Source organism: Lampetra fluviatilis, chromosome 17, assembly GCF_964198595.1.
Source record: "Lampetra fluviatilis chromosome 17, kcLamFluv1.1, whole genome shotgun sequence".
NCBI classification, from domain to species: domain Eukaryota; kingdom Metazoa; phylum Chordata; class Hyperoartia; order Petromyzontiformes; family Petromyzontidae; genus Lampetra; species Lampetra fluviatilis.
The window spans coordinates 13,670,210-13,695,560 of record NC_136291.1 but is presented as its reverse complement, the minus strand read 5'-3'; the positions used below and the strand labels follow the sequence as shown (position 1 = coordinate 13,695,560).

The following is a 25,351-nucleotide window of genomic DNA, read 5'->3' as shown; positions in this document are numbered from 1 at the left end:
TCTTGTGTTTGTTTAAGATTTTGGAAATATTTTGGTAACCCCTGCTATGTATGGTAAAGTGATGGTTTTGGTTGGATCCTCAGAAGGTTGTCTCCCCATGGCTGGGGGTATCCGTTCATCCTGAGGGCTTGGTGTACTTGCTCCAACTTACGAGCTAGGTGGTGCTGGTCGGAGATGCAACAGGCCCTATGGTGTAGTGTTTTGATGAGGGAATTCTTCTGGGCTGGATGGTGGTGGGAGTCAAGCTTTAGATAGGCATCCGTGTGGGTGGCTTTCCTGTAGACCGAATGTCCCAACAAGCCATCAGGTCTCTTCCCGATCAAAACTTCCAGGAACGGGAGCTTGCCATCCTTTTCCACTTCCATGGTGAATTTTATCGATGGGTGTATGGAATTGATGTGGTTGAGAAATTGGTTCAGTGCTGGCAGGCCATGTGGCCAGATGATGAACGTGTCATCTACTCTGCAAACCTACCGGCTACCTTCAGAGATTTGTTCATGAAGCCATCCAGATATATAAACACAGACACAACTTCAACCGAGAAGATGGGTACAAACTGAGCAATCTTTGGAAGGACGTTATTAACCAGGTAAAGTCTTAACTGACTGTGATGTTTCCATCCCACCTGCCTATGTCCGCTGTTATTTCCGACTCTCTGTGTGTCTCTCTCTCTATGCCTCTCTCTTAGATCTCTCACATGTCCTTTGGATTGCACTCTCATGCTCACATGTCCTTTGGATTGCACTCTCATGCTCACATTCCCTTTGGATTGCACTCTCATGCTCGCATGTCCTTTGGATTGCACTGTCATGGTTCTAATCTCTTATTAACACTGCTGTTGTGCGCATATGCGGGCATGATACTCTTATGCGGCGACGGAAGCTCATTCATGCTAATCTCCCTCCCTAATCCCTCTCTCCCTAATCTCCCCCATTAACACAAGTGACGTGCTTGGGTCCGTGGATGGAATTCCTTTCCAGCTCAGACCCCGCTTGCTTGCCCATCGCCACACAAATAACCTCTTGTTGTAACTGCTCTCTTGCTGGTTGAGCAGTTCCACTGCTAGATTATATTTTTTCCACCTGAGGACGACCGCTTGTGTTGCGATCTAAACATCGTGATCTATTAGTTTTCTACCTCCGTGACTTTACCGAAAGAACCAAAGAGTATGGATTCCTGCAGTCACGAAAGCTTCAAATCAAGATTGCTGAATTTAGCCACCCAACTCAATCACCACGCTGCAGGTCACAACACTGTTCTTTCCGCATCTTCCCTTGCACCGCTCCACTTTGGAATTCCCTCCCATTGGTCCAATTCGCCTAATAACTTTGCTCAATTCAAAAAACCTATTAACTCTTACCTTAACATGAGGTTTTTGCAGCCAATATAACAATTTAACTAGTTTGGCTTTGTTTGGTGGTGGATGGTTCTTATGCCTGAAATTTAGCTAGATCATTGTGGCCTAACCCATAATGCTTGTCGAGTACAACTATATTAGTGAATTTTGTTGGTGGTGTTTTGGGCCTTTTGGGCCTTTGCAGCAACTGTGATAAATAATAAATAAATAACACACAAACCCAATATAAAGTGGACTCTGCGAGTATGCGATATGTATGTCAATGGTGTATAACGTGTGTAAGATGGACTAACCAGCGAGCGTGCGATGTTGTGTTTGTGTGCAGACGTGATAGTCACGTGCCCGTATCGTACGGCTGGGTGCTGAGAATCCTCACGTCGGCTTTGGTGGTGGCACTATTTTTCTGCGACCTCGTGTCGCTTTCCTTTGACTTTGATGTCAAAACGCGACACCTGGACGTCATGGCTGCATGCGTTGCAGCGTTCGCTTGGCTGTGCCACTCCCTGGCACTGTCCTCCGTTGCTCAATCTGAGCTGTCCTTTTCCCGGGGACCGCCGCTGATCATCGTTGTCTGGCTCGCAACAATTCCCTCCGCAGTCATAAACGGAGTGGCTTTCTTCACGAGGCCCGAGTTCTGCCTCCTCGGGGCTGCAGCTTGTATGCACAAAGTGGTAATGTGTGGCGTTCCAGTGCTCATGGCGGTTTATTTAATCTCACTGATTCCGTCAAATCGTCTTGTGGCCGTTCATGAGGTGGAATCCATTAATGATGCAGGTGAAAGGACTGCGCTCTTAGGCAGTCGGAAAAGAAAAACTGAACAACTTTTCCCTGATGCTCGTCACCGACAAGCGGTGACTGAAGATGGTAGTGGCTTCATCTCAAAACTTTTTTACATTTGGTTAAACCCAGTAATGAAGCAAGGTTACAATGGAGAATTGAATAGCCCTGATGATATCCTTGAGTTGCCTGAAAACATGAAGGTATCATTTGTGTCTCAAGCATTTAAAGACGTTTTGTATGCAGACAGTAACCAAACAAGGGATTGCATTCCTGAGGATGTCAGCAAGAGTAGCCCAACTGGGAAGAGATTGTGCATCAACAAAGACACGCCATTACCTGATAGCCAGCCGAGACGCACTCTCTTTTGGTCCCTCTACAAGGTTTACGGCGTTCGCTATTTATTGATTGGTCTTCTCTACTTGATTGCTATTGTGCTCGGTCTGCTAGGCCCTGTCATTCTGCAATATTTGCTCTCCTTTATGGAGAACAGACAGGAGCCTGCCTCTCACGGCTACTACTACATTGCCGGCCTCTTTGGGACAACATTTTTTGGGGCTTTTTTCAACAATCAGTTCTCCTACCGGATCAACAAGATCGCCTTGTGCGTACGCGCAGCCCTGGTCACGACGGTTTATCGGAAATTGTTGCGGGTCGGTGCGTCCTCCCTGTCCGAGTTCAGCACAGGAGAGATAGTGAACTACATGAGCACCGACACGGACCGCATCGTCAACTTCTGCCCAAGCTTCCACTCGTTCTGGAGCTTGCCTCTGCAGGTGGCCGTCTCTCTCCTGCTGCTCTACCAGCAGGTCGGCGTCGCCTTCCTGGCCGGCATCGCCGTCGCCATCTTGCTCGTCCCGCTGAACAAACTGATTGCGAACAAAATTGGAGGATTCAGCCAAGCGATGATGCACCATAAAGATGGAAGAGTCAAGGTTGGTTTGAACAATATTTTTTTTATTTGACCAGGTAAGGTCCACTAAGCTATTTAGCTCTTTTTCAGAAGCGTCCTGGCAACAAATTATAGCTCAACAAAGTGGTTTATATTTTGGAAATTGATTACAGCCAATTACTCTAAACGCATGTTTAGAGTATTTGGCTAAATGTGGAGGGAAAAACCGGAGCACACGGCAAAAAATCCACGCCTCCACGACCTCCTGCATGCCAGGCGAGATAGATAACATCTTGCCACCATGGATGTGATGCATAATGACCACTATCGTCATTGTACAGAATATTAAAAAATTTAATAAGCAGACAATATGCCTCCTTCACACATCTGTACCCTCCAAATACATTTTTTAAAACATTTATTTTGCACATCCTTTCAGCAACATGGCCTTCTGGGAGTGCATAATTTCAGCAGAATTGATTCAACACAATCAAAACGCTGGACCAGTTTTGACATTTAGTGTCTCATCAACAGTCGGGCTTACTAGAACCAATGCCGGTGAACTGCCCGATGTTTATAGGCAAGGACCCTCTCTATAATGATTGTATTTTCAATCGGCGCCAAATTGTCTGGCTCTCTTATGATTTAAGTTGTTTAGAAATAAAGTGGGTTCGTCACATATAAAACTCAACACCATGTCGGCGATTCACAGCTCATGACCGAGATTCTCTTCGGCATCCGTGCAATCAAGCTGCACTGCTGGGAGGAGAGCTTCTCGCGCAAAGTGAATGGGTTTCGCTCGGATGAGTTGAAGGGCCTCTCGGGCATGAAGTACCTGGACGCACTGTGCGTGTACCTGTGGGCGGTGACGCCGGTGCTCATCTCCATCCTCACGTTCGTGACGTACGTCAGCCTTGGCAACGCCCTCACCGCAACGAAGGTAGGGGAGCGCGCTCGGTCGTTTCGTTGAAATAAATTCTGATAAAAGCCACGGAGTATGTGTGTGGTTTTGTTTTTTGCTGAAATCCACCTGCACATAAACACAAGGGTGTAGTGAATCAGCATTGAGGCCTTTCGGGTTTGATATTCAACTTGAAGAGATTTTATTTCCGGTGAAACTTCGTTCCGAAGAACGAGACGTCCTGACGGGTTTGGGTGACCAGCACCGAAAGATGAAAATACAAACCCTCCAGAGCTGAAGGCTTCTTTGTCACCCTTTCACCACGAAGCCTAATGTAACATTACAGTACGGGGGCAGGCTCACGTCCCAAAACAAGACTGAAAAATAACGTGAGAACAGGAAGAAGGTGCAAAATAATCAGAATGAGCTACATCATGGGACCTCCTTTGCCAGTACCAAAATATGAGAATGAGAATGTTTATTAATACTAGAGGAATCCAATGAGCTATAAAGCTCTTTTTCATATGTCCAGCAGAAGAGGGGATGAGAATAGTAGTGCCCGGCTGAGAAGGGAGGCGGTGGAATCGAAAGGTTAATTCTGCCGATCATACATACGTACGTATGTATCTTGAACTTCCTTCGCACCACACGTAGCCAACCATGATAATCGGAGTTGCGGGGAAGGACAACAAACCTAAATACAAAAAGCCGTTCTAAAGAAAAGGAGTCTGGTGCAGACCAACCCCTTAATGCACCACAACTCGCAGACCCTCCACAACAGGAGACTGCACCCACTCTGCCTCAGATGGAAGAAGGGCCTTTGTCCAAATCGTTGCTTATTATTATATACAGATATACCTCAGTTTAACACGTAGGCTTTCGCGACCAATATTATTCATAATAAAAAATGTTTTTGGGTTAGATTGCAAAAGTATGCTTAGGACACATTTATAACGCCCTTTTTTATGGATGGAAAATTCCTGAGCGGAACAGCCCCCCATATATGGAAGAAAGTGGGCATGGCGTTGCCCGTTGGGGCGTGTTTCAGCCCATATAATGGTCTTGTGGAATCTGAATGGAGGTGCCTATTGTATCGATTTTGCTCATAGTCGATGCGATAGCCACGTTAGAGTATCGATTCATCCAGGGTTCATCGCGTCATCCATTTATTGGTGATCCGTGGCTTGAGTAATCCAATTTGTTAAAATAGCTTCCCATGGAGCGTGTGTTTACGGCAGACAGTGTGTAGAAGTCTTACTGTTTTGTTCCTTATATAGAGGCCTAGATGTGTTGACCACCCTTCTGCGCTCCTGCACAATGTGGGGGGGGATTACTGAGGAAACGTACATTATGCATGTGCATTATGCGAGCCCTTTGAACTTGTCCTTCCTGTCTATTGTGTTTATTAAAATAGTATGGATATTGTCCGTGAAAGCCTACGTGTTAAAAGTGATTTTGTTTGTTATAAATGCTTTAATACATTTATCATGTGGACAGTATAATTCTTAAGGCTATTACTGATTCCCCAATGAAGCTTCCCCAATGAAGCCCTCATATCGCTCATAGGTAAAAAGTAGCGGTCGGGAACGCATCCCCATTGGAACCGTGTTTTAGCGCTGTTTTCTATAGCGATTAATTTACCAAGACTGCATTCTTCAGCGCTATAGGAGGTATGCCTGTATATATTTTAAGGCCTCGGTGTTTTTGAAAAATGTGTTCAGTTTTATGTCCTTTTACAATATTTCCACCGCTCACACCCACTTGTACGCGAAAGACGTATCGTGAGCTTTAGAGTGAAATCTCTTGTAAATTTGATCTGGTTTCATTGGAAGCTTAATTTACACAATGCCGCTGTCCCACACACGCTCTTTGCTGCCAATATCCAAACTGCTTTGAGTGGCTATAACATCCCTTCTCACAGGAGATGTTGCCACTGCCACTCCACAACTGTCACTCGTAAAACAGTAATTTCAGGGTCATGATTATCTAAGTCATGGTTGACTACTACAGGGCGAAAGAAGTTCAACATACATACGTACACTGTGGTGACTTTTGATAGCAATGGTCATTGATCCCAACCTTGATTTGAAGCTTTCGTGACTGCAGGAATTACTCTTTGGTTCTTTTGGTAAAGTCACGTAGAAAGAAAATAAATTAAATTATAGAATACGACGTTTCGATTGCAACACAACCAATCGTCATCAGGTAGAACAAAATTTGAGAGAGAGACAAAACACAGACACGGAGACAAACAGACAGACACACTATGTTGTGTCTCTGTGTCTCTGTGTTGTCTCTCACTGCTTGTGTGTCTGCCTGTGTGTCTTCGTGTCTGTGTTTTGTCTCTCTCAAATTTAGTTCTACCTGATGGCCATTGATAATAATTTTAAACAACAATTTAATGAGAACCCCTCTGTGAATGTATATTGAAGTCTTTTCACAATAGCGATAGATTCATGCATTGTACTTGCAATTATTTTTGGCTGGAGAGAAATTGTGACTTGCAGTGCTTTTTAATTTGCAGAATACCGATGAAGTGATAATTGGATTGTGAGTAATTTTGGGTTAATTGGAAGAGGTGTGCATAAATAGAATGAAATAATGTTTGCATTTGTTCTTACACTTGTATTTCCTGCAGGTTTTCACAGCTGTGGCTTTGATCAACATGCTGATTACGCCTCTCAATGCCTTTCCGTGGGTGCTAAACGGACTCATTGAAGCACGGATTTCTTTAAGGAGACTTGAAACATTTTTGTCCTTACCAGAGTTCAGTGCTGAAACATATTACTGCAATAGCAAGTCATTTTACGGTAATGCTCCATCATAGAGTCTGTAAAGTGGAAACGTTGAGATATCCTGGAACACTTGTGCCACACATCGAACCTCTTTGTAAAGCTTTTATGTTCTTTCTGTGTCCCAGTTGGATTTCCTCTGGGTTCTTCCATTGACTTTCATAGCATCAAAAGACCCATTCAATGTAACTGGTATTGACAAACATCCCCAATTCCTGAAAATGACTGAATTAGGTTTACAAAGACAAAGATCCCCGATGTAACCTTTAGAGGTTGTAGGGGCAAGTGCTGTGAGCAAGCACCTATCAAGGCCGGCACCGCACATGAGGGGGTGGGTGACCAGCACTACGCCCAGCCGCCTTTGTCTCCTTAATGGCGATGTTTACACACCGCACCAGGTACTCATTTGAGGCTGAGTTGACCTAGGGGAGGCCCAGGACCTGTTCAGTTTATCGTCACCTATGTGGGCTGTCAGCGGGAATCAAACCTGGGCCGCCGGGTTCGTAGTGCAGCGCGCTCACCGCTACACGACCGCTCCCCATTAATTGGGTTTACACACGCACACAGCAGCAGCAACATCGCCCCCTACTGCGGTAACCTGGCAAGACCCTCCTGAACAAGAGTCTTGAGACTCGGTGTGATTTTCCTGGGTAAACAAAGGTTGGCAACCAAGGAGAACTGCAACTGCACGATGGGCCACTGGGAATAACGTGTGGAGCCTGTCGGCACAAGCCTTGTAGGGCCAGGGGCACTTAAGCGATGCTCTGCTGAAACAGAAAGGCTGTATCTCCGCCTCTAACCTCTCTCCGTGTCTCCTCTGGCCACGCTGCCCAACTGTTCAACAAGGTTGCCATGTCGCTGCATAGTTGTGGTCACTTCCCTGTTCCAAATTTTCAGTTTGACACATGCACCACCGGCCCTTTGGCTGTAAAAGGGAGCTTTGCACCGCCTCAATGCTCATGTGAGCAGGAAATCACCCCAGCGTTCCCCCCCCCCCCCCTTCCGTGCTGAGCAGAGGAAGCGCAGAGCGGCGAATGGGAGGTGGCGCTGTGCCGAGCAACGCTGTCGTGGGGCTCGCTGCTGTGCCCACCGCGGCAGCGCGGCTCCCCGGACCCTGCCGCGGAGGGCTTCTCCCTCAAACGTGTGGAGTTCAGAGTTAAGGAGGTCAGCTGGAGCTTCGTCGCGTTTCAGACATGCGTTATGCCGCTCGCTTTGCAAGCCGACATTCTAGTTTTACAGTTTATAATGATAAACGCTTCAAGGCCGGGATGTAAAACCGGGCAGTGCTGTTGATGCCGCTAGAATTCACGATAACTTCCTCCTGCCGAATTGCACATCCTGGACAGGCCCGACTCGGCTCCTCCTGGACAGGGGGCCAGTCGAACTGTGGTGTGCGGTGATAGACTGCCAAGGAGAGTGAGCCTGGGTAGTGCCAAAGGGACAATTGGTGGTGCAGGGCCCATCCCAATTCCCGCCTAGCGCCCGCGCTGATCCAGGTCACTGACCCCTGGTGCCATTTCAGTGCCCAGCTCGTGAATTCTCCATCCCGCAGCCATGCCCCACCCTTGGCCATCTCTTCTTCTTGTCTACACTCTGTTCTTGCTATGCTCTATTCCAGACTTTCAATTTGCTTGTCACATCCTGCGATCATATCCCTTCAATTATCTGTATTCACCAATATTCACATGGTAAAAACTTATTTTCTAGTTTTCTGTAATCTTGTCTTTACTGAGATTTGAAGTTTCCCCTGCCTCAGTTTTCTTTTGGCATTTTAATCCCATTTCTTCCAGTTGGACATGGAATGCTCCACCGCTGTCCACGCAGCTGTGACGTAGCCATGGTCATACCCAGATTGTACGTCGGCCGTCTATACAATTATATAATGAGAGATCAATTGGGAATGTCTCACCAGATGCTGGAAACCAGGTTAGCTGATTGCTGCTTGTTCACCCTCTTCCCATTCCGAGATGTCTGCAAGTTGCAGGGTGGGGCGTCCCGTTCACCTCTGAATCTTGGAACGCGCAAGCGTAGTGCCGTTGTTTTTAAAGACATTGTACTCTCTGAAGATAACTATATCGACACGGCCGCCCTCTATGATAGCTGGGGCCAAACTGTGCCACGCACCCTCCCGCATGGCCTTGTGGGGGGAGCCTCGGTAGCGATAAATTATTTTATATTAGTTTTTCTTCCGGTTCCGTTCCGATGACATACATTTGTATGTCATCAGGAACCGACTTGGAAGGAAAACTTGATGACCTACATATGTGTAGTGAGTTCAAGGAGATGTAGACGACGTAGTCGGAGGCACACTTATTTATTCAACCAAAGGACAGAACACAATACTTGAAGGGGTAACGGCCCCTTCACCCGTCTAACAGTGAGACACCCCTAGCGCTAGCCCGGCTAGTCTGCTCCCAGGTCCTCCACTAGAGAGCTAGGGGAGGCTAGCTGATCTGGCTCTGGCCAAGCTCGGATCTCGGCACTCTTAGCCAACCAGACCGGCTCTTATAAGAGCATTGGCTCTGGGCTCTCAGGGCCGCGCCGCTGGCTTTCCTTGGTTGGTCCTTATGTAATGTGAGGATATATCCGGCTGAATGACGTATCACAACTCGTCATGATGATTGGCTCTGCCGGTCCTGGTTTATAACTAATGGGGGGAAGCCTAGGGGCGTGGCCCTGACGTAATGGAAAGGTGACAGCTGTAAGTAGGGGATTGGTTCTGGTGGCTTTGGCCACAGCCAATGGGGACATGAGTCAGGGGCGTGGTCCCGGCAGCTTACGAGGGGGCCTGGAATATTCCATGGAGGCTAACCAGGATTGGGGGAAACGTACCACGTGACCCGGGTATTAAATAGGGGTGGAGATGAACGACACGTGGTCAGAACGGGAACGAACAGAGGAAGGGGGCCACGCGGGAGCGGGGCTCCGGGTTGCCACGTGGCAGTGTGTCTCTCTCTCTATCTGTCCCTCTCACGCTGCCGGTCAGCAGCGTGAAGGAAAAGAAGCTGTATACAAGTTGAATAAAAGACGGATTCCAGAAGTCGCCTCAACGAGCTTTATTACACTTAGAAGGACAGCGAGCCAGGGGAGTCCCAGGGCCTATCCTGCTGGTCTTCGCTGGTTAAGCTGTAATACTCGACCCCGAGCCCACCGGCTGCCCGCCTTATATAGCAATTCCCCCCCAAGGGGTGGGGCTGTGGGGGATCACAGCGCCGCCACAGCCCCCCAGGGCTAACTGTTGCGGACGTAGATGTAGGCACCCTTACGCGTGCGGGCGCAAACGCCCCTTGTGTGTTTGTTTGCTCTCCCGTAACACCCCTACATCACCCCCCCCCCCCCCCCCCCCGTACAGCCCACAGCCGTCCCGGCTGCAACAAAATTCAACAATAAAAGATGAAACCCCCCAAAACCGTGTGTGCCTCGCATTAATGACAGCAACAAGAACAACAAAAATAACAACAACAATACCGAAAAAAGAAAAAAAACGACGTACCCCATCCCATATAGAAACCAACATATATACAATACATGTCTTCCCACCCCGAACGGATTTCTCCTGTGACCGCAGCAAGGGCCACACAAGAGGCCAGCCTCACAAAAGTCGGCGCGTTTTGGCGCGCGTTCTTGCAGCGGGACCGTCACAAGGGGCAACCCCGGTCGGCCCGGTGGTGGGTGTCAACAGTTCAGGTGCGAGAGCGTCTGGCTTCGCGGACAAGCGACCTCTGAACCCCCGGGGAGGGGTTGGCGGTTGCGAGCGCGTCAGTCCCGGTGCACCTGGAAGTGGAAGAGTCAGTGGTAAATCGGGCACATGCAGCGAAGTCGGACTCCGGGAGTCAGTGGACCCCTCACATGTTCGGCCATGTGTGTGTGGAGTAGGAACATGGGGCACGACGAACGGTTTCAACCGCGAGGGGTGCACGAACCAACGACGCTTCCCCCACTGAATACGGACACATTTTGGCCGCAAGACCTGCACCACTTCCATGGGCCCCCTCCACGGCCGCAACAGTTTCGACGAGGTTGCCAGCGGAACTTGGGGACAGTGCAACCATGCTTTGTCGCCCGGTTTCCACCGGTGCACATGTACCCGGCCCAGCTTGAGCCTTTCATTCGCCTTTTGGCGGAGGTCTGAATTTTGGATGGCTGCCTCCCGCACCTCTGCCAATTTAGAGATGTTGAACTTGACATGGTCGGCCAATTTGGATTTAGCATGCAGCGTGGAGACCCGCAGCTGGGTCGCGACAGGCGGTTCAGCCTCACGACCATACATTAAAAAGAAGGGCGAAAATCCGGTCGCCGCATGAGGAGCCATCCTGTAGGCTGCCAAAACCCCCGGGATATGAAGGTCCCAATCGGTCTGGGATTCGGACACCTGGTGAGACAGCATGGACGTGATAGTACGATGTAGACGCTTCACCATCCCATCAATTTGCGCGTGATATGGGGAGGTACGAATCTTTTTCGTATCCAGGAGCTCGTACACCTCGTGGAGAAGTTTACCAGAGAAGTTTTTCCTTTGGTCGATCAGCAGCCGCTCCGGAGTGCCCTTGTCGAGGACGTAGCCCTGGACAAAGGCCTCGGCGATGGCTGCTGCCGACTGGTTGACGATGGGCCAGGCCATAGGCCATCGCGTGAAATATTCAACGCCAACCAATAGGTACTTATTACCCCTAGGTGTAGTAGGGAATGGACCCAAAATATCAAGTGTGACGAGTTCGTTAACCCGGGTAACCTTAATAGACTGCAGCGGTGGGTCGGACCCCTTTGCTGGTGGCTTCCGTTGCGCGCACTGAGTACAGGACCCTAGGAGATCATCCACGTCCCTTGCCATGCCCGGCCAAGAAAAATCCAGCTGGAGCATGGCAAGGGTTTTGTGAGTCCCCAGGTGCAGGAGCCGCTCGTGAGCAGCCCACACCACCCTACCCCTCAGTGTGGAAGGCACCACCAGCCTGTGGCGGCGGGACCTCCCATCCCAATGCATCAGGAGACCCTGGTACAACCCCCATGAGTCGATATTCATCGCACCCAGAACAGATCCCCCTACGCGATGGCGCAACGCGAGGAGGGAAGTATCCTCCATTTGGAGGCGCCCCCACTCCGCAACGGACAACCCCAGCAAGGAATCCTCCCCTCTTGCTCAATAGGACCCTCAATTGAAGGTGTATCAGCGGCGGCAGCAAGGACCAAATTAGGGTTCTCATTCGGAGGTCTGCAACGCCACGAACCCAGGAGGCAAGCGCAATCGGAAGTGGGCGGCAATCGCGACAGAGCATCTGCGTTCGTGTGGCGAACACCCTTCCAATATTTAGTCTCAAAATCGAAATCTTGAAGAATCTCCAACCATCGAGACAATTGTCCCGAAGGCTGTTGAACCCGCTAGGCGTACTGTAATGCCGCATGATCTGTGCGGACGGTGAAGTGGCGACCGTACAGATATGGGCGATATTGTTGAATAAAGAAAACGATTGCCAATAGTTCCCGACGGGTGACACAGTACCTTTGCTCCGCCGGAGACAAAACTCTACTGCCATATGCCACAACATGCTCTACGCCCCCAACAACCTGGGAAAGCACACCACCAATGCCCGTGTTGCTTGCGTCCGTATCGAGCAAGAAGGGTTTCGAAAAATCGGGATAACTTAATGGCGGGGCCTCCACTAGGGCGTCCTGGAGGGAGTGAAAAGCATCCTCCTCTTCCTGGCCCCAGTGAAACTTGACCCCCATCGATGTTAAGGCATGTAAGGGTTTAGCGATCATCGCGAAATCGGCGACAAACCGCCGGTAATACGACGCGAATCCAATGAAACTTTTGACCTCCCCCACCGAGTTGGGAGTCGGTCAGGAGCTGACACATTGTGTTTTGGCTGGATCTGTGGAAATACCTGACCGTCCGACAATGTGACCCAAATACCGCACAGATTCGCGGAGCAAGTGACACTTTTGTGGCTTGAATTTCAAATTAGCAGCACGCATCTTGAGAAAAACGGCCCGCAACCTCTGCAGGTGTTCCTCGAATGTTTTACTAAAGACAATATCGTCTAGGTAAATCAGAAAAGTATCCCATTGCAAGCCAGCAAGAACCAATTTCATTAAGCGCTGGAAAGTTGCCGGAGCTGAGTGGAGCCCCATCAGCAAGCGGTTAAATTGGAGTAGGCCGTGCGGCGTTCGGAAAGCCGTTTTTGGTTTAGATTCATCATCCAGAGGGAGCTGCCAGAACCCTGACAGCAAATCGCACGTGGAGAAGAACCGTGCCCCAGCCAGGGCGTCAAGAGATTCATCCATTCGAGGGAGCGGGTATGCATCGGCCACCGAGATTTTGTTTAGGTGACGAAAATCGACACAGAATCGCAAAGAGCCATCGTGTTTTTTAACTAACATGATGGGTGCACCCCAAGGGCTGGTAGAAGGGGATATAATGTCTGCAGCTAGCATGTCATCTACAGCCGATTTGACATGATCCTTTTCGGCGGGACTCAACCGAAAATGATTTTGGCGGATTGGTGCGCTGTCACCAGTGTGAATATGGTGTCGCAGCAGTTTAGTACAGCCAATATCATATTTGTGTTGACTAAAAACATGGGAAAAATCGAGCAAAAGGGTTCGTAATTTGGCACGCTGTGAGTCGGACAGGTCCGATGATCCCGCACAAAGCACATCCAGCCACCCCTCATCACGGTTCAAATGCGGCTGCGACGGAGGAGTGGTGCTCACCTGCCCAATGACTGGTTCCTCACAAGGTACTGGCGTTGCGTGTACAAGCACGGTCCCTTGAGGAACCACAGCCGTTCGCAACCCAACATTGAGGACTGCGATGAAGGGGTCCTTGTTCCCTTTAACAATGGCCTGGGCCGCTATCAAATCGGGTCCATTGACCCCGGCCCTAGATGGTCCCAACAAAACACCCTGATCCACAATCCCCTTAGCGAAGGGTCGACGCAGCCGAAGAGGCACGAGCATTTGAGTTCCCGGCGGTACGCGTACCGTTCGCGTAACGAGCGCCTGTACCGTCGCAAAGGCCGTACGCACAGTAGCGGGGGAGGACAGAAACATCATTCATCGGCCTGAAGGGAGTTCAATGCATCCCTGGTCGATCAGTATTCTAATTGGCATTTTGGCCAAAAGTCCGTCCCCAACAGGCACGGGACTGCCAGAGAGGAGGAGACTAACACCGGGCCGGATAATTTGATGTCCCCAATACAAATGTTTGCGCGGATCTGGCCAATAATGCCCAACAAGACCCCGTTGGCTGCATAACACGGAACATCGACCGGGAGCAGAGGGCGACTTTGAACGGGAAGAATGTTGTAAATTAAATCGGACACAATTGTTGCTGATGCTCCCGTATCAACCAAGACCCGTACCTCCACCCCATCGATATGTCCCACAACGACCGACGACCCCGCCGACGCAGCAACAACACGGTGGGCCAACTCAGACCACTGGCCCGGTTGGAACGCCCTCCCCATTGCGGCACAGTTCGACACAACAACACCCGATTTTCGAAACCCGTTCGTTGCAACGCGTGAGTGAGTAACAGGTGTGTGCGATGAGAGGGTGGTTGCAGCCACGGTGTGCCCGGCCGCCGCCTTGCTAGCTTTACGACGTTGGGACAGCAGGTTAGCGTGGATGTGCCGCGCGGCCCGCAGGTAACACATGTCCTTGTTGTCCTGCGCCAAGACGACGATGTTCAAATCGTCAGCCAGCAACAAGATTTTCTCCGCCACCATAGCGTCCACTCCCTCTTCAGCCATACGCGGGAAGGCCGCCTTCGCCAGGGCCAGGAGCCGTGCGGTATGCCAGGGGCGATTCCTTTGCGCCCCGTTGTCGGTCGTAAAATAGTTGTCTGCAGTCGGAAGGTGGCCCGTAGACTGCAGACAGGAGTTGAAGCGCCGACTGCAGTGTAGCGCGCGCCGATTTCGGCGCCGTAGTGAGGGTGGCGAGAGCGTTGCTGTCCAGCGTCGCCGGGAGTGCACGTAGCGCCTCGTCGTCCGTCCATCGTGACATTTCCTGGTGGGCGAGGAACCGTCTTTCGAACGCTCCCCAGTCGCCCCCATCCGCCACAAACTCCTTCAAGACCGGCAAACACTGCTGGAACGTGGACTCCGCCGCCGAAGATCGCCAGCCGCCGTTCCCGCCATTCTCTACAGTATTGGAGGGAATGGCGGTCGCCATCGGCGGTCGCACTGCTGGTGACGTGCTGGCCGTTGATTGGCGCTCGCCACAGTCGGCCGTTTTTGATGACGCGGCGGCTGCTGAACAGAGGCAGCAGTGATCGGCTCTCGTTGATGACGTGGCGGCCACTGGTTGGTGACCACCGTCGATATGGCGGGAACGACCGTTGAGTGTCGCCCGTCATCGCACCGTGTTGCTCCTCCAACCCCAAGGCGAGTAATTTCTTCTAGCGTGGCGGCCCCCACCCGTCCGGCTGCTGTGGTGGCGGTGGACTCGGCAGCGGTTGCACGGACTCGTCCTCGATGAGTTCAGGCTCCGAGTCGGCCGAGGTGTCTTCCTCTCCAGGTCCCCCGGTACGAGTCGTCCGTCTTGTATCCATTTGGTAACTTTAGAAGACCACTTCTGACTCCAGTTGTAGTGAGTTCAAGGAGACGTAGACGACGTAGTCAGAGGCTCACTTATTTATTCAACCAAAGGGCAGAACACAATACTTGAAGGGGTAACGGCCCCTTCACCCGTCTAACAGGGAGACACCCCTAGTGCTAGCCCGGCTAGTCTGCTCCCAGGTCCTCCACTAGAGAGCTAGGGGAGGCTAGCTGATCCGGCTCTGGCTAAGCTCGGATCTCGGCACCCTTAGCCAACCAGACCGGCTCTTACAAGAGCATCGGCTCTGGGCTCTCAGGGCCGCGCCGCTGGCTTTCCCTGGTCGGTCCTTAGAAGGACAGCGAGCCAGGGGAGTCCCAGGGCTTATCCTGCTGGTCTTCGCTCTTCGCTGGTTAAGCTGTAATACTCGACCCCGAGCCCACCGGCTCCCCGCCTTGTATAGCAATTCCCCCCCGAGGGGAGGGGCTGTGGGGGATCACTGCACCGCCACAGCCCCCCAGGGCTAACCGTTGCGGACGTGGATGTAGGCACCCTTACGCGTGCGGGCGCAAACACCCCTTGTGTGTTTGTTTGCCCTCCCGTAACACCCCTACATATGTATGCTATCGGAACGGGAAAGGGTTAAAAGGCACCTCCCACAGCTGCCGCTGGTAATGCCGGCGCCGTGTTGTTCACCAGGGTCAGCTGGTCGGCGTAGTTGGAAAAGTCGGAAGCGGGAAGAGCTCCCTACTTGCGGCTATAACCGGTGACCTCTTCAGGTGAGATTCCATGCATTTGTTGGTATTAATTGACATTCATGTCCAAACTCGCCTGAAATGCTCTGAAATAAGAGCGTTCTCATACTTGATTGGTTTGTTCCTCTGGCTTTTTTCTGTGTTTTGATGACGCAATACTGGAGTTCAATTAAAATGCTTGGAACATTACGGCGTAGCGTACCGTGGTTAATGTAACGAGGAGCCATGTCACCGTTGCCAGCTGCACAAGCTGGCACGCGACTGTCGGTGTGAATTGAGGCTTCAGGTGGGAAGGCATTGATCGCTTACTCCAACCACTCGGTTTGGTTGTTTTTAGGCCTGCAGGGAGGGCTGTTGTGCAACCACCTTTTTAGCAAACTGTGATTGCGGTTGCATGTTTCATCGTAGAAATATTCCACCTGCAGGAACGCCTCTTTGTTTGACCTGAACAGTCCGGGATTTGCCATCTGTGTTTGGGTGACCGTTATCGATTCTTACTGAAATCTGGTGATTTCCTGTTGAACATTATTCGAGTGCACTGCACAGTCATCATACACCTAGGCTGGGAAAATATGTGCGGGTTTGGTCTGTGTAGTTTGGTGGCGAGATGTTAACTCCCTCACCTGGTATTGTAGGTGGTCGTGGGTTCGATCCCGACCCTCACGCCTGTATATTTGGAGTTTGCATGTTCTCCCCGTGGTCGCATGGATTTTTCTCCAGGTTCCCCGGTTTTTACCTCCACATTTGAAAACATTCTTTCAGAGTATTTGGCTGCTATAAATTTCATTGGAACTATCATTTGTAGCCAGGTCGCTTCTGAAAAAGAGCTATACAGCTCAGTGGGCCTTACCTGGTAATGTAAAGATAATTTACAGTTTAGTTTGGTTTTAGTGCATTTATAAAAATATGAATTTTTAAGCACCAACGAGTCCATCTGGTGTTCTGCGGGTTAGTGGGACCGATTGGTGGTGGGTGTTGAGACACGGGGGCTATGTTCGCATAGGTAGCGGTGTTCCTGGCCCCCTTGCTTCCCTCACGTGCGGCTTCCCGGCAGGTGTCGTGGAGGGGTCCTTGTGAAGCGACTGGAGGAAGGTTTCGGATTGTTCACCCAAGAGACGTGGATCCAGCATGGGACTGTGCGAGACAACATCCTCTTTGGCAGTCGCTACGATGAAGACAAATACCTCTCCATCATTTGCGCCTGCGCGCTGTCGGAAGACCTCAAGGTTTGCAAATATTTTATGACAACACCTCATTTTGTGCATTTTATACAGCAGTGATCGATGTGAATAATTCAGGGGGGGCACTTGTCTGGGCTTGACCAGTCAGTCCGGTAATTGGGTGACAGGACTTGACTTGTACCGAGATCTGGTACCAGTCTTGTGTTGAACTTTATTACAGTTTACTGCACAGTTTTGATTCTAGACCCAGGCTGATGGAGAAGAATGCCCGGGTTTGGTTTGTGGACAAGGTGGCGATCCCAGGAGAACTGCTTTGCCACATGCTGCCTGTATGGAGTTTAAATAATCTACATATTGCAGTCTGGCAGACCTGCGGAGCTTGCCTGTTATACCTCCTGGGCAGGGCCGTCCAGTCGGGTACCAATTTGACATGGAGGATAAAAAAAAACCATAATAGGTGACATCTTGGGCAGTGGCCCGTCTTCAAAGCACGTGTGACCTCTCTATCTGTGGCCTCTCTATGGCATCTCATCTATAACTTCACTATCTTTGGCTTCTCTTCTTTATGGGCTCTGTATGGCCTCGCTCTCTGTGGCCTATCTGTGTGCTGTAAATCTATGTACTTAAATAAGGGTCATTGCCCGACACATCACCTGTTATATATTTTGTTCCGTTTAAGGCCACACTATTATTGACGAATGTTAAGTGTTTTTTGTGCACTGCTGTCAATGCTGTATTTACAAGTAACGTGTTTTCATTTTCAACACACATCAAGCTTAGTTTCTTCATGATTTTTTTTTTTATTACCGAGCGATTATAGATTCTATGGATTATTTTTTTGTTTGTGAAAAGCCAAACCTGGCGCAGTGGCGGTGTCGGCACATTGAGATGCTGGGCATGGGTGACCAGTGGCAATCATGGCCATGCAGCCTCTGTGTGGTTTTGGTGGCTACGGTAATGTTAAGTTTTTCGTATTAGAGGTTTTTTTGGGTTAAATCGTGTAAATATGTGTCGCTAAAACCCGCCACCACCCAAGTTATCAACAGAAGGTATGTACAGGATTAACTGCACCTTGTGGCAAATGTTATGTTGGGCAAACAGGACGAATGATCAGCATTAGACTAAAAGAACATCATAGAAATATTAAATACTCCCAAATGCAACTGTCAGCAGTAGCAGAACACCTGTGCCAACAAGGACACTCAATTGATTTAGATAATGTTGAAGTTCTGTGCAAAACTAGCTACTACTGGCCAAGACTAATTAGATAATATTTCGAAATTGAAAGAAATACAAATAAATTTAACCGTTCGTATAGCAACCGACTTAGTGCTGCGTGGAAGCGAATAATCAAATAATACATTGTTTAAATGCATGCCTATACAGGGCACTATACTTCAATAGGGATTTCCATTGGTACGGCTATTTTAATACACACAATGGACAGGAAGGACAAGTTCAAAGGGCTCGCATAATGCGTATGAATAATGTACGTTGACACATTAATCCCCTCCCCCCTACTTTGCGCAAGAGCGCAGAAGTGTGGTCACCACATCTACGCCTCTATATAAGGAACGAAACAGGTGGACTTCTCCACAAATCTGGCTGTCGCCTGATAAGCTAGTTGTAATTACTGGCGAAACGTCGTACTCGGATTGTAAATGTTGTGGCTTGGCTCTCCAACACACCAGTGTGCTGTACTAGTGACGACTTGGCCACGTTCTGCTTACGTGACAACCCTTACTAGTTGGCTGTGTCGGGTGGTGGCGGGTTTTAACGACACATTTATATATTTACGCAATTTAACCGAAAAAATATGGATGATATTGTTCGTGAAAGCCGACGTGTTAAACAGAAGTTTTTAATCCGAGTAAATTACTGCTCTTCTTCCTCTTCCTCTCCTTCGTCCTCTCCTTCTTCCTCTTCTTCCTCCTTATTGCGTATGGCTGCTGATGTAGATGCAGAGAAACAATTACAATTCCACATTCAGGTGGTGAAGCCCAGATATCCATGTCAGGAGCAGTGGCGTTAATCATCGCCTTGATATCTCCTTTGTATTTTAATTACCCATTGAGCTATGTGGCGAGTTTGTAAGGGTGACTCGAACAGCAGACAGACATGGCAGCAAGAGTGACAAATTAAGAAGCAAACACGATATAAAATATAAATAAGGTAATTAAAACCAAATTATGGATCCTTATTTAAAAATGTGATTTGTAATGCCAGCACTGGGCCGGTGATATGTAAACAGTGGCGCTTTGTGGTTTGCTTGCAATGTGGATCAGTGACGTGAGGTCAATGGCTGGGGAGGCACTGGCTTGTGTCAGAGCCAGATTCACACACTGAGGAGGGCGTGGCCTCACGGAGGGGGGCGTGGCCTCACGGAGGGGGCGTGTTCTCACTGAGGGGGGCGTGTTAGACACGTCCCCCTCAGTGAGGCAGATGTGATAGCTGCCTCCCCTGGTGCTTTTTCATTGCAGTTTCATGACGAGACCAGCGAGCCTAAATATCTTTATACACATACGTGAAATAAGTTACCTGGAGTATGGAAGGCGAGGACATGAAATTAAGGGGTCTACAAACATTACATTGGTGACATACTGAGATAGTAACTGGCACACGCTTATTGCCCGCGCTCCATCCAGTTACTGAGGGGTTCTGCAATCAGAGGGGAGGCTGAGCTCGTCGCTTCCTCACCTCTTGTCTCTTCCTGTATTTTCAGCGGAGCTCTGCAAATTTGGCGATTTTGACTATAAAAATGATTGGAATCGTACATAAATTACATTTATAACACAGATCAGTGGAAAAATCTGCATATTTATTTTATTTATTATTTTATTATTATTTTTATTACTTTCCGTAACAGCTATTTTCATTGGAGTATGACAGGTGAGGCTCTGCCTCCCCTGCCTCCCCTGACCGCACGTCCCTGATGTGGATGTGTTGTTGTTGCTGTTGTTATTGATGCGTGTGCAGACCTTGGTGAACGGGGACCGGACAGAGGTCGGGGAGAATGGGGTGACTCTCAGTGGAGGCCAGAAAGCCAGGATTGCGCTTGCACGGGTGGCCTACAGCGTGAGTTTATTCTCTCGATCGATTTTTATTAAAACATTTCACCTGGAAAGTCCCTCGAAATGGAATTTTTTTGTCTGCAACGGTGTCCAGGGGTGTCAAATGACACGCACACAGCAAGCATGTGATGACATGTGTACACGCATGTTCACGATGTACCAAACACACACTCATCCACTGACAATCATCGTTTCCTCTCGGAGAGATTGTAAGTGTATATGTTGAACTTCTTTTGCACTGTACGTAGGCAACCGTACTAATCGGATGCTGTATTTTGTTACAACATAAAAGGTCTTTCGGCTTTACGTATGACCAAAAAAAAATACAGCCCTTTGATAATCCAGTACTGGATGAAGGCTTTTTCCCATAGCGTCAGAGGTGGGGGTAGTTTGACCATACGTCATCATGCTGGACGATATGGGTTGGTGAGGGTGGTTGGTAGGACCAATTAAGAAACAACTCGCCACTTTTGTTAGCCGTGTCCGGGAATTGAACTCAAAGAGCCGGGTTCACCACTCCATCGCATGTTGATACGTGGGTTTCTGATTCACACCTTATTGACCTTATTGATGTACAATCAATCGCTTTAATAGATGGTTCGGTTTATAAGTCATGTAGCACTCAATCTTAATCATGTAGCACTATCAGAACATCCGTGAAAGTTTACAGACCTGAGCTTTGGTGCCATATTCCATGGGCACATTCATCAGCAGGATCATTGTTAATACGTGTATTTACACGTGGTGTTTCAAGGCCAAACATAACTCGTCGTATGCCAGCCCTCTTAGCGGCGGTGGAGATATGTTAACTACTTTGCCTGGTATACAGGAGGTCGTGGGTTCGATTTAGACCCCGACGCCTGTATATTTGGAGTTTGCATGTTCTCCCCATGGTCGTGTGGATGTTTGTCCAGGTCCTCTGGTTTTCCCTCTACATTTAGAAACATGCGTTGAAGAGTATTTGGCTGCTCTACATTTCCACGTGATAAGCCACTTAATTGGGTGATAATTTGTGGCCAGGTTGCTTCTGAAAAAGAGCTGTATAGCTCAGTGGGCGTTATCTGGTACAATAAAAAAATTATGTATAGTTTTCAAATCCGATGTTTATTGTGTAATTTTTCCACTTATGTGGACATATCTGCATCGTTTCCTGTTACGTCAGCTCTAGCTGCTGGTTGAACAAGTTGGTGTGCCAGTTGGGGGTATGACTCGGTCATCTTATGTGGGTATCATGTGCCTGTGTAGCCCAATCACCTTTGAGCATGTGAGCTCCCCCGGCCTTAGTGGCGCTCTCAGACTGTGTAGATCGACGCGCTTGACAAGAGAGTTCTGGTGCAACGGTTAGCGCCGCGCTGCGCTACGAACACGTTGACCCGAGTTCAAATCCCGCTACCACCAACAAACAGTGCGATTATCTGAACCCGGTCCTGGGTCCCTTTCCTAGGTCGGCTCAGCCTCAAACAAGTACCTGGTGTGGTGTGTAAACATTGCCACGAGAGAGACAAATGTGGGCGTGATGCCAGCCACCCACCCCCTCGTGTTTGTTAAGGCTATACGGGGGATCTTTGTCTGGTTGCCCCGAAAGCCTCTCGCCTCTTCAATGAAATGACCAGACTAAGTTCACAGCTGGAGAAGGCGGAGCATGCAGGAGGCAAGATGCTTGGACGGCAGGGTGGCGCAGTGGTAACACTCGTGTCTCGTATCAAGAAGGACCTGGGTTTGATTCCCGACTCGGGCACCTTTCTGTGTGGAGTTGTTCTGTTCTCTCTCCCCCTGCATTGCATGGGGTTTCTCCAGGTCCTCTGGCTTCCTCCCACACAACTGCAAAAGCCTCGCAAGGCTCTCCTGAAGAGGAGTCTTGAGACTCGGTGAAGCGTTCCTGAGTAAACAAGCGCAATATTAATAATCGTGATATTGCGTCATGGTCTCTTGCAGGACAAACCCGTTTGTTTGCTGGACGATCCTTTAGCAGCCGTGGATTGTGATGTTGCTGCTCACCTGTTCAGCAAATGTATCAATGGGCTTCTGCAGAAGAGGACCAGGATCCTGTGCACTCATCGCACCCAGTATTTGGCCGCAGCCGACCTCGTCATCCTGCTCGACAATGGCATCGTCATCAAAGCGGGTACCGGATTTTGGCGTTGGGAAGTATCCGTAGTTCGTGGCATTTTTAACACTGTACAAATGCTGCGAGCCAGTCGTGTGGCTCAGCGCTTGCGATTTCAGATCTTGATAGCGGAGTTCACTCGGCCCATCATCCCCCTGCGGGGAGTAAAACGAGTTCCACTCTGTGAGGAAGTCAATAATTGTTGTCCTATGGATGTGACTTGCCCCCATAATAGGAATGGGGAGTTTTCACCACTGGCTCAGGGCTGTGAACTGAAGTAGAGCGCAGCCTCAGTGCCCATTTGAGCAGAAATTATCTCCCCCTGTGGGCACATACCCTGCACCGAGTCATCTAAAACACGTTTCTTACACCTCTAGAAGCTGGACTCGAGTCAGCTGGAAGGTTACCAGAAATGTATCAATTATTGTGCATTTAAAAGTGAACACAGTTCACGTGCCAATTAAGTAGTGCCGCGGTCTAACTGCTCACAGTGTTAACTATCAACTGTAAGGCGATATACTTATCTGTTGTATGGAATTTGGTAAAACCCATTCGCTTGGATGCCTCAGTGGTCCACGCTCTCTGCCAGTGCTCGCTCTCGCGCTTATCACTTTTATTTCACTTTCATTTTACAAAAAACCAAAGTTAATTCTTCAAGCCCTCCAACGAACCGCAACCATCATCTACTTCTTCATGGTGATGTGATGAATGACTCAGATTCAGTGGTTTTATCAAGGTTATTAGTGTTTCCCATCACATTGTAAATACGTAGTTAAGTGATATGAAGTGAAGTGTTAATTGTCTTAGGTGTGTCTATGCCAGACATCCCTAATAACAGCCACGTGCCCTCCTTTGATCGGTTTACCTGCGTTGCCTTGGCCCCACTCGTAGAGCGTCCTTGAGCGGGGGTGAATCCATTATGAGCCATGCTCGAGTGACAATTCAGCAAACAGCACTCGTTAAGCATATGTTTAAAACAGTCTTAACCACTCAACATTGAGGCGGAGTATAACCGGCTTGCTGTACGTGGCCACCGATGTCGTTTGCCGTCCGCTGTGCGTGTAATTTATCGGTGTTGCTATACAACGCCAGGCTGTGCCGGCCTGTGTGTATGTGCGTGTGTGTATGGACGTGTGTATGTACGTGTGTATGGACGTGTGTGTGGACGTGTGTGTAGACGTGTGTGTGTGCATGTACGTGTGTATGTACGTGTGTATGTACGTGTGTATGGATGTTGAACTTCTTTCGCGCCGTACTTAGCCAACCATGTGAATCGGAGGTGTCTGTGTTGCAGGACCGCCCCACGCGGTGCTTCCGGCCGGTAACGCGCTTCCTGATTGGCCCTTGGCCGTCGAGGCTGAGCCACACTCAGATGGTAACCGCGTCTCCCCCCCCCCTCCCATTTCCCCCCCTCCTCCTCCTCCTCCCCTCCCCCACCTTTCCTCCTCTTCCCTCTCCTCTTCTCTCTCCTCATCCTCTTCCCTATCCTCCCCCACATACAGTGAGGGAAAAAAGTATTTGATCCCCTGCTGATTTTGTACGTTTGCCCACTGACAAAGAAATGATCAGTCTATACTTTTCATGGTAGGTTTATTTGAACAGTGAGAGACAGAATAACAACAACAAAATCCAGAAAAACGCATGACAAAAATGTTTTAGATTGATTTGCATTTTAATGAGGGAAATAAGTATTTGACCCCTCTGCAAAACATGACTTAGTACTTGGTGGCAAAACCCTTGTTGGCAATCACAGAGGTTTGCACACATCTCAGGAGGGATTTTGTCCCACTTCTCTTTGCAGATCTTCTCCAAGTCATTAAGGTTTCGAGGCTGACGTTTGGCAACTCGAACCTTCAGCTCCCTCTACAGATTTTCTATGGGATTAAGGTCTGGAGACTGGCTAGGCCACTCCAGGACCTTAATGTGCTTCTTCTTGTGCCACTCCTTTGTTTCCTTGGCCGTGTGTTTTGGGTCATTGTCATGCTGGAATACCCATCCACGACCCATTTTCAATGCCCTGGCTAAGGGAAGGAGGTTCTCACCCAATATTTGACGGTACATGGCCCCGTCCATCGTCCCATTGATGCGGTGAAGTTTTCCTGTCCCCTTAGCAGAAAAACACCCCCAAAGCATAATGTTTCCACCTTCATGTTTGACGGTGGGGATGGTGTTCTTGGGGTCATAGGCAGCATTCCTCCTCCTCCAAACACGGCGAGTTGAGTTGATGCCAAAAAGTTCCATTTTGGTCTCATCTAACCACAACACTTTCACCCAGTTGTCCTCTGAATCATTCAGATGTTCATTGGCAAACTTCAGACGGGCATGTATATGTGCTTTCTTAAGCAGGGGGACCTTGCGGGCACTGCAGGATTTCAGTCCTTCACGGCATAGTGTGTTACCAACTGTTTTCTTGGTGACTATGGTCCCAGCTGCCTTGAGATCATTGACAAGATCCTCCCGTGTAGTTCTGGGCTGATTCCTCACCGTTCTCATGATCATTGCAACTCCACGAGGTGAGATTTTGCATGGAGCCCCAGGCCGAGGGAGATTGACAGTTCTTTTGTGTTTCTTCCATTTGCGAATAATCGCACCAACTGTTGTCACCTTCTCACCAAGCTGCTTGGCGATGGTCTTGTAGCCCATTCCAGCCTTGTGTAGGTCTACAATCTTGTCCCTGACATCCTTGGAGAGCTCTTTGGTCTTGGCCATGGTGGAGAGTTTGGAATCTGATTGATTGCTTCTGTGAACAGGTGTCTTTTATACAGGTGTAGAGAGAGGTATTACGTACCGGGGTGTAGCAAGCCGTTACGTTGGGGTGTCTACATCAACGTCCGTACGTGGGGTGTTTACATCAACATCCGCATACAGCCCCGCCCCTCGGAGGGGCAGTTGGGTATATAAGGCGGTGCGCGAGAGAGCTCGAGCCAGTCGTTGGAGCAGAAGAGCCAGTGAAGACTGAAGACCAGCTAGCTAGCCCTGGGAC

At 49.3% G+C, this 25,351-nt stretch overlaps 1 protein-coding gene across 3 annotated transcripts in view; it reads left to right on the top strand.

Annotated features, from left to right (window-relative positions):
- The window catches only part of ABCC10 (ATP binding cassette subfamily C member 10), a 76,518-nt gene that overhangs the window by 10,469 nt on the left and 40,698 nt on the right, over positions 1–25,351 (top strand). For all 3 annotated transcript variants that reach the window (XM_078864196.1, XM_078864195.1, XM_078864197.1), the window contains exons 3-11: positions 1,683–3,069; positions 3,739–3,966; positions 6,566–6,737; positions 7,735–7,883; positions 15,954–16,033; positions 17,064–17,235; positions 20,167–20,265; positions 22,197–22,386; positions 23,663–23,743. In XM_078864196.1, the coding sequence (XP_078720322.1) occupies positions 1,683–3,069; positions 3,739–3,966; positions 6,566–6,737; positions 7,735–7,883; positions 15,954–16,033; positions 17,064–17,235; positions 20,167–20,265; positions 22,197–22,386; positions 23,663–23,743 (2,558 nt within the window). The remainder of the gene's footprint in view (positions 1–1,682; positions 3,070–3,738; positions 3,967–6,565; positions 6,738–7,734; positions 7,884–15,953; positions 16,034–17,063; positions 17,236–20,166; positions 20,266–22,196; positions 22,387–23,662; positions 23,744–25,351) is intronic.